Here is a 12,438-nt window from a genome sequence, read left to right on the forward strand (position 1 = left end):
GTGTGAAGTGAAATTTCACATCGAGTAGAATTGAAAAAGTTGAATACCATATATGTGAGGAAAAGATCTATAAACCTGAGCCTTAAGGTTTTGGATTAAAGTGTGATGTCAAGTTTTCTTATCTTTCTGGTGCCTATGGAGTCCAAAGAAGAGCAAAGCCTCCACTTTGACCTATACAGTCAATAGCAACACAAGAATCATAGCCCAAAAAGAATTTTATTTCATCAATACGATTATTCAGTACAGTTTCAGATAAGAAAATAATGTCTGGGTGATAAGAACGGACAAGATCTCTAAGGGAGAGAACTACAGGGGGGGTGCCCAACCCTCTGCAGTTCCAGGATAAAAGACTCATGGCTCTTAGAAGGCTTAGCTAGGGCTCTGCCATTAAAAAATATCCCTTAGAAGCTTGGGTTGCGTCGTGAAACTCTGTGGATGCTTGTCAGGGTCGCTGTTTGCCATGGCCACATTAGTTGTTTTCCTTTTCTTGTCTGCTAGAATTATTTTTCGTTTCCATATCGTCCCCATTATTACTGAAATCCTCAGCATTAATGGCTTTATTATTTCCTGCAGGAATATTCAAAGGAAATAATAGTTGTGGATTCTTAAAAACTAACAGCAGCAATTCATTCCACTTTGGATCCTCAGCATTAATTGTCCCATTATTTGCAGGATCATCATTGTTTTTGTTTCCTGTTGCATCAGTTTTGCCCTTGCATTGATTGCCATCATCATGTCCCTGATTTTATGAAGCACCATCACGCCACAGATACCTAAAGCTGCCAGATGAACTCTGTCATCATCACTCATGGAGAAGAGTTTGTCGCAAGAATCATCAGAGTGACCTAATAGACCACACAAATAATAGAAAACATCAAGTCTTTCGTATTTGAACTATACTACTTTAGGGTCTTCACCAGGTTTACAAATATTCTTGGTGCGCTTCGATGTTATCTGACATCAACGAGGAGGACTTGAATTTTCATGTAAGACCTCCATGGATTAGAAGCATTCTTTTCATCATAGTCCAAATATTCCCCTAGGAAATTAGCTATGCTTTGTCCAACAACCATGGAGATAAAGCCCACTGGGAGGTTGTGGACTTCGATCCAAAAGGGGACCTTGAATAAAGGAATTTGGTTGGGGCCGGACTTCAACTTCACGAATAAGACTGAGAAGCAGTATGTGTTTACCAAAGGACCACCTTTGGTAACCTTCTAAAGGTCTAAAGGGTGGAAAAACTCGAACAGGAAAATACCCCCGCTTCCACTTTTGTTATTGAAACACCTTTTTTTGGGCACTAGACTTTAGCCATGTGTTCCTTCATGATAGGAACACGCACTGTTCTTTCAGGAAGTGGCTATTATGGTTGGGGCTATCATGGCTTTCTTGCACAACGGGGACTAGCAGTTCTTCATCATCCTCATCAAGAGAGCCCTTCCATAGTGATAGGATCCATGTCACTAAGCACCAGAGAGTCAAGGAAAGAATGAAACAAGGCACCTCACAGACAGGAAACCCTAGCAGAGAGAGAGAAAAAATCTCACTAGAGAGAAAAATATAATTAAAAGTTTTTAAATTCATAAATTCTTTTATTATATTTATGAATTTCATATTTTTAAAATAAAATGTTGATTATAAAAAATAAATAATTCTTTTTTACTATTTTTTCATTTTTAAAATAATTAAAGTCAAAATAAGATAATTATTCATAATTAAATGTGTTTATTATATGGGAAACTTTTTCAAAATCTAGATATTATTAATTAATAAATCATTGGAAAGTCGTCGTTATTATAATTAATGCATTCTATTTTTTTTAGAGACCACGAGACAAGAATATTCTCCTATATGAGAATATTAATTAATTACAAAAAAGAAATAGGAGAATGTTAATTAAGTTACTTGATTTACAATTGACTTAATTGGTACTTTTGTTTAGGTTGACTTGATTTGTACTTGAAACCATGTGACAATAAATTCCTTCTTTCGTCCCCAAACCTCTTGATAGTGTATAAATAGGGTTCTTCATTGCACAAATCATTTTATCCTACTGTTGTTTGTTGATAGTGTATAAATTCCTCCTTTTGTCCCAAAATTAAACCTCTTGATTTATACTCCTTTTGTTCAAAATCTTTGCATCATCATCATTGCCATGGCTCATTACACAAATCATTTAATGCTACTCTTTCTAGCCACCATCAGCTTTTTTTCATCTACTTTTTCTAAAGATGCCTCCTCTATCAATGTGCTTAGCTTTGGGGCTAAACCCAACGGCAAGTTCGACTCTACCACGTCCTTTCTTAAGGCATGGTCTAATGCATGCAAATCAAAAGAATCAGCCACATTTTACGTACCCAAAGGAAATTTCTTGATAAAACAAGTGACATTTGAGGGTCCTTGCTCGAACAATATCAAATTTCGAATTGATGGCACTATTGTTGCTCCTTCAGATTATAGGTCCCATGGTAATTCCGGAATGTGGATCATGTTCAGGAATCTTAATGGGTTTTCAGTACAAGGTGGGACTTTTGATGGAAAGGGTGATAGCTATTGGCGTTGTAGAAAATCTGGATCGAGTTGTCCTGCTGGAGCAAGGGTATGTGCTTTCATGTTTAATAACTCTTTACTTTTTATTCTTTTTTTTTTTATGAACCTTTTTTTCTTTTTGTTTTTTTACAACAATAAAATGAAATTTAAATCTAAAACTTGATTCAAACAATCTGAAATCATTTCACTAGGCACACCCTAATATTTCTTTCTGTTTGTTGTAATTAACCGTGTATTATGCGCTTCTCACTGCATGTCTTGGAATGTACGGAAAATGATAGAAGAAATATTCTAAATTGTACAACAATTAAGATATGAATTTTTCTTATCATTGAATAAGTTAAGGAAAAATAAAAAGGAAACACTTATTATATCGAACATAAAAAAGTGATATTTATTTTTTGAGTAACTGAAAACATTTAAAATGGTATATTTAATGTCTCTTATATGCAGTAAATATTTCATGGATTACAAATTAAAACTCTAAAATATATTTTAGTATTTCATTAAAAATGCATTCCCTTTCCATTTTAAAATTTAATTTCTCATATTATTTTTGTTTTATAATTTAAATTTGAAAATTAATCACTCTTTATTTTTTAAATATAACATTATTTTTTAAAATAAAAGACTTAGTTATATTATTTCTGGTCCTTTTAATGTGGTTAATGTATAACTTTTCGCCCTTAATATTTTTATACTTAAATTTAATATACTTGCATTTGTATTATTACAACAGTCATTCAATTTTTAGTTTTTAAATTAAGCTTTTCATTAGTTTTTATTCTACTAAAAATCTTATTTTCTCATTTTTGGTCTCAAATATATATTTTTTCAATTAAATTCATTAAATCATCTTAAGTGGTAATTACATGCTGTTTGCGGATGAGATCGGCACCTGCTTCCCTCGTGGAGGCTAGGTGTTGTTTTATTTTTCTGCTTTTTGGTTTACTTTTTCTCTTATGTAACCAAAAAAAAATAATCTAAAGTGCTAATATTATATATCTTATTTTTTGTACAAAATCGTAATATTTATGTTAGCAGTTAAGTTTCTGACTTGTAAAGGTTGTGAGATAAATCCAACGTTATATGACATGTTTTTGACTGACCTTCCATCCATTAAAGACTAAATCAATACTATCATTTAAATTATAAAAAAAAAGATTGATGTCTTTTAATGATAAAAAAACAAATTAATTAATGTCTAACAATATTACTTTGAATCTCGTGTATATTTGGCGAATTTGCATTTATTTAACATGATGGATATGGTGTTTATAAAAGATTCATTTTATTTTTTTTGCACTCAATTGATTATGAATACATTATATTGGTATAACTAACAATTGATCTTCTGATCAAGTGCAGTCCATAACTTTCAGTTCGTGCAACGACGTGAAGGTTAGCGGATTGACATCATTAAATAGCCAGGCAATGCACATTGCGGTGGACCATTGCAAGAACATTTTGTTTAAAAATGTGAAAATCGATGCTCCTAGTACGAGCCCTAATACAGATGGATTCAATGTGATACTTTCAACGGGGGTTACTGTAAGCCAAGCCATCATAAGCACCGGTGATGATTGCATAGCCTTAAGCCAAGGTAACACCAATGTGTGGATTGAGCACATCACTTGTGGCCCCGGACATGGCATTAGGTAAATTAACTTTCACCTTCACTTTTCTAATGGGTGAAAATGAGTTAAAGGCGACTAAGTTTTGTTAGGCATAAGTCTAACATCTGTTAAAAGCATATGATCGGAATTTAACTTATGAAATGTTTTTTTTAAATATCTGACTTGAATTATATGAAAGTTTATTTTGGACATGATGTGTGTCAGACCGTTAGTTCATGTCATGCATCATGCTTTTATGAGTTTCTTGTTTCTTCTTTATTTTTCTTACACTTTCATATTATTTGATTGATTCTCGAATATAACAAATATTTTTTAATATATTTTATCTTAATTAGTTAAATTTATTAAATTATAAAATTATGATTAAAATTTATTAAATGAGGAAGAAGATTCACAATTTTGTGATTTTTAACAAATTTTTATTATTAATTGATAGTGTATTAGAGAATACATTATAGATTTTTTTATCAATAAAAGAATTTAAGCAAAATAAAATTTTTACTACTATGGATTAAAATTTATAAAAAATTCCAAAGTCATGAAAAAGTTTATAATTTTATAAGATGTCAATCTCTCAAAATTTTATAATTTCTAATAAATATCATTAGAAACAAATACAGTATATTAAAAAAAAGTGTTAAAAAATACTAGTATATTACTAGCATTTCCCGAATTCCTAAATATATATAAAAGCCCACACACACATGTGAAGTCCTTTCTTATGTATGCTAATTTTATTTGGCTTTTGCAGCATTGGGAGTTTGGGCGCCTATAAGAATGAGGCTGGAGTTCATAACGTGACTGTGACTGATTCAATTTTTGAAGGAACACAAAATGGGGTTAGGATAAAATCATGGGCACAACCAAGCAATGGATACGCAAGTAACATTGTGTTCAGGAACCTCACCATGAAAAATGCCAACAACCCTATCATTATTGATCAAAATTATTGCCCCGGTGACAAGAGTTGTCCTCATCAGGTGAGCTGTTATAAAAAAAAATTTCATTTATACTGTTTTTTTTAAAAAAAATTAAAAAGAAAGTTAAAACAAAATGATATATTTTTAAAAAAAAATGAAAAAATAAGAGACTAAATGACTGTTAGCTTTTTATTGAATTAGAAGAAGCAAATTTTGCATGAGAGAAAAAGCAGTGTAGTTTTTCACATAAGTTATTATTCTGGGAATGGGGATGTTTCTGTTCTAAAACTCTAAAACAGCTAGCTTCTTAAATCTTAAATCAGTGTGCATTTAGTTTTATTTTTTTTAAGGAAAGTATGCATTTAGATTTAAGTTATTTTGAATAAATAATTATATTAAATGAGTTTAATTTTTTTATGTATTGTCACTATACTTTTTATATATAAAAAATTATGATGTATATGACTTTTAAAGTAACTAGTTATTATAAATATCAATAATCTTACCTTAAATGTCTATTTGTGATTGACTAAATAAAATTCATTTACATTATATTACTCATTTGCTATTATTATTATTTTTTTTTTTTAAAAAAAACAGAGTTCTGGGGTGAAGATAAGCAAAGTATCATATGAACATATAAGAGGAACTTCAGCATGCCCACAAGCAATAAATTTAGATTGCAGCAAAAGCAACCCATGTGAGGGTATCAAACTGCAAGACATAGACCTTGTTTATGGTGAGGGATCAACAACTTCAACCTGTAATAATGTTGGTGGGATTAACAGCGGAGTAGTCATACCAAAGAGTTGTGTTTCATTACATTCGTTAAACGAAAAATAACAATTAATCATGATGGAAAAAGGTTATGTTTTTTTTTTTTTTTGTTACAGATAGAAAAAGGTTATAGTGCGTACTTAACTTTTCTTTTGATTGTTGTAAACAACTTGATGAGTTGTGTTCTACTGAGCTATTTTTAGTTTTAAATATCATGTCCAAGTTTCTCTATCCGTGTTTTTATAACCTATCCTTACATTATGATCTCCTAGAATTTTCATATACAATATTGACGATGAGATGTCCATATGCAATATATTCAAACTTTATTTTATGAAATACTTTAATACATTAAAACTAATTTGACACAAGGCTACTTTAACGAGAATTTTATATTACTTTTATATTTTTATATAAATGTAGAAATGAGTGTCTACATGTGAGACAGACATAAAATAAAGAAGTTGATACAAATATTTTTAAAGGTTAAAAAAGTTTTTGGTCTGTATAATTTCTAATTTTGATTAGTAGTCACTCTTAAAATTTTTGTCCATCTTTGGCCTCAAAATTGGTCCTAGGAGAGTTTAAAAATGGATCGTAAGGGGACAAAAACTCAATCTCACAAAGATTAATTTTAAATAATAAAAAATAAAAACTAAAAAAGAACCAGAAAAATTGAAGAGACTAAAATTAATCATCTGAAATTCGGTAGGGACTAAAAATAGACAATTTTTTAAGAGGGGTAAAAACTTAGCTACACATTTTAGTTTCCTAACAAAAAAGACCCTACACATTTTTTGTTTGAAGGCAAAGAATATATGCTTCTGGCGTGCGAACGCGTACTAGATCTAGCACGGTGCAAAAGTTTTTTCCTCCATATTCATCCATCCCTTATCACAAGGTGTAGAATATCTTTCCTTGTACCGCATCGTATCCCAATTTGCCTTTATTTAAAATAAATATTAAATACGCGCCCACCGCACATAGGAGCAATGGGCTAAACACTAAACAAGATGATATTTCCACTGTTCTTCTTTCGCGGCTAAGGCTCGCGTGCGTACTCATTTTGTGGTACGCACGGTGCGAAAGATATTTAGAACCGCTAGATATTTTAAAATTTTAATTAATGGTTGATATTTTTTCTAGTTTTTTCTTTTATGCTTTTTCTTTAGCACTTTCCTAGTTTATCCCTCGATCTTCCTTTGTTCCCCCCTCCATCTCCCTCTTACTCGAAATAATGTCAAAATCAGATCTTTACATTTCATTCAACAACCCATCTAACAAACCAAAATTCAGATCTGCCAAAATAGAATAAAACCAAGTCACATTCTCCCTCTTAGATGTCGAATCACAAATTGAATCGTGGTTCCCGTCTCCATCGCAGAATCATCATGAGCGTGATCTTTTGCTTCGGTGGGTGCACGGTTCTAGAGGTTCTCCTTTCTAGATCTGGCGCTTCTTCATGAGCTTTTTCTGTGATGGATTCGGACGGATCTGAGGTTTTTGCACTCAGATCTAGTTTTTGTTATGAGTTTGGACGGGAAGCATTTTATTTGGTAGATCTGTTTGCATCTGGTTGTTTTAATTTCGTGACAGTGGTGGGATAAGAGAAAGATGAAGGTGACGGAGACAGAGGATGAAGAAAGAAGAAAGGGATAAAACGGGAAAAGAAAAAAAAAACTGGAAGAAAAAAAGAAAAAGAAGAAGAAAAAATCTTAGACCGTCAAAAATAAAATATCTAACGGTGAAAAATCTTCTCACACCGTGCGTTCCCTTCCAAAACATGCTTCTCGCACCATACAACACCCAAAAAGGGTGAGCATGGGAGGTTTTTTTACCTATCTACACACTCTCTCATAAAAATACCTAGATTACACTACTTTTGTATTTTATCTCTGAAATACCAGTTTGCTTTTTTTTTTTTTTTTTAAGGAAGTCGGGTTTGGCCACCCCGACTTCGGTTGATGATGTTTTGTTTATATATATATATATATATATATATATATATATATATATATATATATATATATATATATATATATTTATATAAAAGTTAAAATTAAATATTATATTATATAAAAATATTTTTAATTACTTTTAAAATTATTTAATTACTAAATTATTTTTTTAATATTGATTAAATTAATTTTTTTTATTAACAATAATATACATATAAAGAAAAATATAAAAATTGGATAAAATTAGAGTATAATTTTTTATTTATGTTATATGTAATTGTGTAGTTAAATTTATGTTTTGTTAATTTTTTTATGTTCTTATAATTAAAAAATAATAAAATTAATTAGTAGTATTAAAATACAGTAAAAAAAACACCGCGAAAAAATATATGACACATCTATCTTATAAAGTAGATAAAATACTCAAATTACAGTAATTGAAATGATACTCGACAATAATAAAACATATTAAAAATTACAATTACAACGCAAACATAACAAAACTAATGAAGATATGAAATATATTGTGCAGAATACATGTTTTCTTCTATTTGGATTACTGGTTTGCTAAAAATAGCCAAAATTTTTATTGTGCATAATTGTTTTCAATGGTTGGAATGTGCTAACACCTTTAGCACGTCTTCATCATTTTTCAATTCTGTTATCTCATATTCAATCAAATTTTCAGAATACTTAGAATGACCTGGTTGTCAACAGAACAATCGTCTAACCAACTGTGATCCGTGAATTTCATCAGGGGAACTCCTATAGGTGCAACTTGCTTGATTAAATAATTGAGTTTCTCCATGCCACATCCCGAAGGAATGCCAAATCTTATTGGATTAGTTCCAGTAAAGGAGTAACCCAAAAACTCACCTTTGGTATGTTCCACTTCCCGTTGTACTACATAATTGCATCATGATTAGGAGTGATGGTTGATTGAAGCAGGTTGAGTATAACATTCGGTGTTCTAATAATGGTACATAATAATTCTATAGGGCCAACACACAAGTATTGCTCATTGCACATTAACATTGTGTAAACATCATCATCATTTTTCAATTGTAGAGATTGAAAAAAATATTGTTGACCTACATCTATGAATGGTTGTTGGTAGTAGATTTCATCCCGTAACTGATCGTTGGTTAGTTGAAGTTGAAGGGTGTTGTGCATTCTACGCTTAAGTGTATCAAAAGAACTATTGTTAGGAACTCGCATTGGTGTTAGAGTGAGACTTTGAAAATAAACACTAGTTTGGTTGCGAGTGATTGATCCATTTGGAAAAAATGAAAGCTAATTTGGAGTTAGCAATGGTCTGCTTGTTTCTCCCAAAAATGACATAGTAATAAGAATGAATTTGGTTTGTGAAATTATGTTGTGTGAGATTGTGTGTTTGTATTATGTGTGTTGTGTTATTTATAGTTGTATGAGTATTCTTCCACGTTGATGTGTATTGGAATCCAATGTTTCTTTTTCCCTAGTAAGTGATGTAACAGACGTCCATTATAATTTCAGAGTGAACAAAGAGATTATGAGTTGTCCATCTCATGTCAGTTTTGCACACGTCTCTAAAAATTAAATGTCTCACCTGTAAAACTGACATGAAATGGACAACTCATAATGCAGAGTGTTGTCAATTTGGACTGTGATTTTTCCCATGTAATTAAAGCAACAAGATGTTCATGATGATTTTCAGAGTGAACAAAGAGATTATGAGTTGTTCATTTCATGTCAGTTTTGCAAGTGAGACATTTAATTTTTAGAAACGTATGCAAATTACTGAGTGTTGTCAATTTGGACTGTGATTTTTTCCTTGTAATTAAAGCAGCAAACGTCCATGATTATTTTCAGAGTGAACAAAGAGATTATTAGTTGTCCATTTCATGTCAGTTTTGTCAATGAGACATTTAATTTTTAGAAACAATACAGTGTAAATGGCAAAGTATTGTGAATTTTGACAGTTATGTTACCATGTCAACTACTGTAGTAAAAGTGGGTAAACTGAAAATTGCTAATTTAAATTTAAAGGAAAAATTATTTCAATACGTAAAGTGATAACTGAAGACGGACATAAGACATTACATGAAAATCTCAAAGAAGAAATAACTTAGACATGAATGATCCGTAGATTATCAATCCCGTTTGAATATAGGTTCGTGGGATGGAGACAGGTTACTTCCTTCGGGCCCGGAAGAGGAGTCAGTATCACTATCATTGTTTTTGACCCAACAAGTCTCGTATTCATCTGATAAGTCCTCAAGATTAGAGGTTGAGCCATGTTGGTTGCCTGGTGGGTTATTATATTGACAGATTATGACAAATAACTCCACAAATGGTAGTGATGGGTTGTTGTAAAAAATGTTGAACATTTGTCGAACATCAGCATCATCTCGCAGAATAAAAGATGTGTACATATAACGTTGTCCTGACTCAAATATAGGGCACCGAAAGTGGAGATGTTGGATATGTTGTTCTGGGTCAATGTTTAGTTTTTGATAAACAAGTTAAAGCAATTATGTAAAGGTTATGACCTTGTTGACCATGAAAGTTTTTGTGTTGTTACTAACGAAGGTGGTGCCCTCATTAGTATTGCAAATTTGGTCGTCGTAATAAACACAAACATATGCAGTTAGGTGACACATTGTGGTAGGGATTGAGATGAAAATTTGAAATTGTTACGAGTGTCTTTAGTTGTAGTGATATTTATAGAATTTGGTTATAGTTGGGTGAGTCACTAGTTAACTGTGCATTTAGATGAACGGGTAAATGAACACTTAAGCATATTTACAAGGTCCATAATGTGCAAATTGTAGAGTGAAAAAAACAACTGAGTGAAAAAAAAAACTGAGTTGTCCACATTATGTTAGTTTTACTGGTGCGACATTAATTTTTTTAGAGACGTGTGTAAATTGCCGAGTGTTGTCAATTTCAACTGTGATTTATCCCTGGTAATTGATGGAGCAGAAGTCCATTATAATTATCAGAGTGAAAAAAAAATTGAGTTGTCCATTTCATGTAAGTTTTACAGGTGCGACATTTATTTTTTTTAGAGACGTGTGCAAATTGCCGAGTGTTGTCAATTTCAACTGTGATTTATCCCTGGTAATTGATGGAGCAGAAGTCCATTATAATTATCAGAGTGAAAAAAAATTGAGTTGTTCATTTCATGTCAGTTTTACTGGTGAGACATTTATTTTTTTAGAGACGTGTGCAAATTGCTGAGTGTTGTCAATTTCGACTATGATTTATCCTTAATAATTAATGCAACAGAAGTCTATTATAATTTCAGAGTAAAAAAAATTGATTTGTGAAAATTGCAGAGTGTGTTACGAATATTTTTTTTTTGGATTTTTTGACGTTATTACTATGAAAAAAGTGTCCAAATCATAGTTTTTTTATTTTATTTTCTGCTTGTATTTTGAGGTGATATCCCATGGAACTGGTGCACGATATAATTGTTTTTGGATTCTTTGACGTTCAAAACATAGAAAAAGTGTGTCACGAATATCATTAATGTGTTTTACATATTTTAAAAAAAATGCAGAACATGGGTACTTAACCATAGTTGCAAGGGTTCAAATCATAGTTTTTTTGATTTTGTGCTTCTATTTTGAGGTATTATTCCATGGAACTGGTGCACGAAATAATTATTTTTGGATTCTTTGACGTTCAAATCATAGAAAAAACAAGTCACAAATATCATTAATGTGTTGGACATAATTTGAAAAAAGTACAGAACATGGGCACTAAAACATAGTTGCAAGGGTCCAAATCATAGTTTTCTTTTTATTTTGTACTTGTATTTTGAGGTGTTATTCCATGGAACTGGTGCACGAAATAATTTTTTTTTAATTCTTTGACGTTCAAATCATAGAAAAAAAGAGTCACAAATATCATTAATGTGTTCGAAATATTTTTAAAAAAATGCAGAACATGGGCACTTAAGCATAGTTGCAAGGGTTCAAATCATAGTTTTTTTTTTATTTTGTGCTTGTATTTTGAGGTGTTATTCCATGGAACTGGTGCACGAAATAATTTTTTTTGGATTATTTGACATTCAAACCATAGTAAAAATGAGTCACAAATATCATTAATGTGTTCGACATATTTTTGAAAAAACGCAGAACATGAACACTTAAGCATAGTTACAAGGGTTCAAATCATAGTTTTTTTTATTTATTTTGTGCTTGTATTTTGAGGTGTTATTCCATGGAACTGGTGCACGAAATAATTTGTTTTGGATTCTTTGATGTTCAAACCATAGAAAAAATGAGTCACAAGTATCATTAATGTGTTCAACATATTTTTAAAAAAATGCAGCACAAGGGTAGTTAACCATAGTTGCAAGGGTTTAAATCATAGTTTTTTTTTATTTTGTGCTTCTATTTTGAGGTGTTATTTCATGGAACTGGTGCACAAAATAATTTTTTTTTTTGTTTTCTTTGACGTTCAAGCCATAGAAAAAATGAGTCATAAATATCATTAATGTGTTCAACATATTTTTTAAAAAATGCAGAACATTGGTACTTAACCATAGTTGCAAGGGTTCAAATCATAGTTTTTTTTTTATTTTGTGCTTCTATTTTGAGGTGTTAT

At 31.1% G+C, this 12,438-nt stretch overlaps 1 protein-coding gene across 1 annotated transcript; it reads left to right on the top strand.

Annotated features, from left to right (window-relative positions):
* Window positions 1-2,155: 2,155 nt before the first annotated feature.
* Window positions 2,156-7,543, top strand: LOC100782500 (polygalacturonase). Its single transcript, XM_026125917.2, has 5 exons — window positions 2,156-2,599; window positions 3,919-4,208; window positions 4,939-5,167; window positions 5,708-5,920; window positions 7,481-7,543. Exons 1-5 carry the CDS (start codon window positions 2,156-2,158, stop codon window positions 7,541-7,543), a joined length of 1,239 nt encoding a protein of 412 aa, XP_025981702.2.
* The last annotated feature ends 4,895 nt before the right edge of the window (window positions 7,544-12,438 follow it).

Source organism: Glycine max, chromosome 15, assembly GCF_000004515.6.
Source record: "Glycine max cultivar Williams 82 chromosome 15, Glycine_max_v4.0, whole genome shotgun sequence".
Classification (NCBI taxonomy): domain Eukaryota; kingdom Viridiplantae; phylum Streptophyta; class Magnoliopsida; order Fabales; family Fabaceae; genus Glycine; species Glycine max.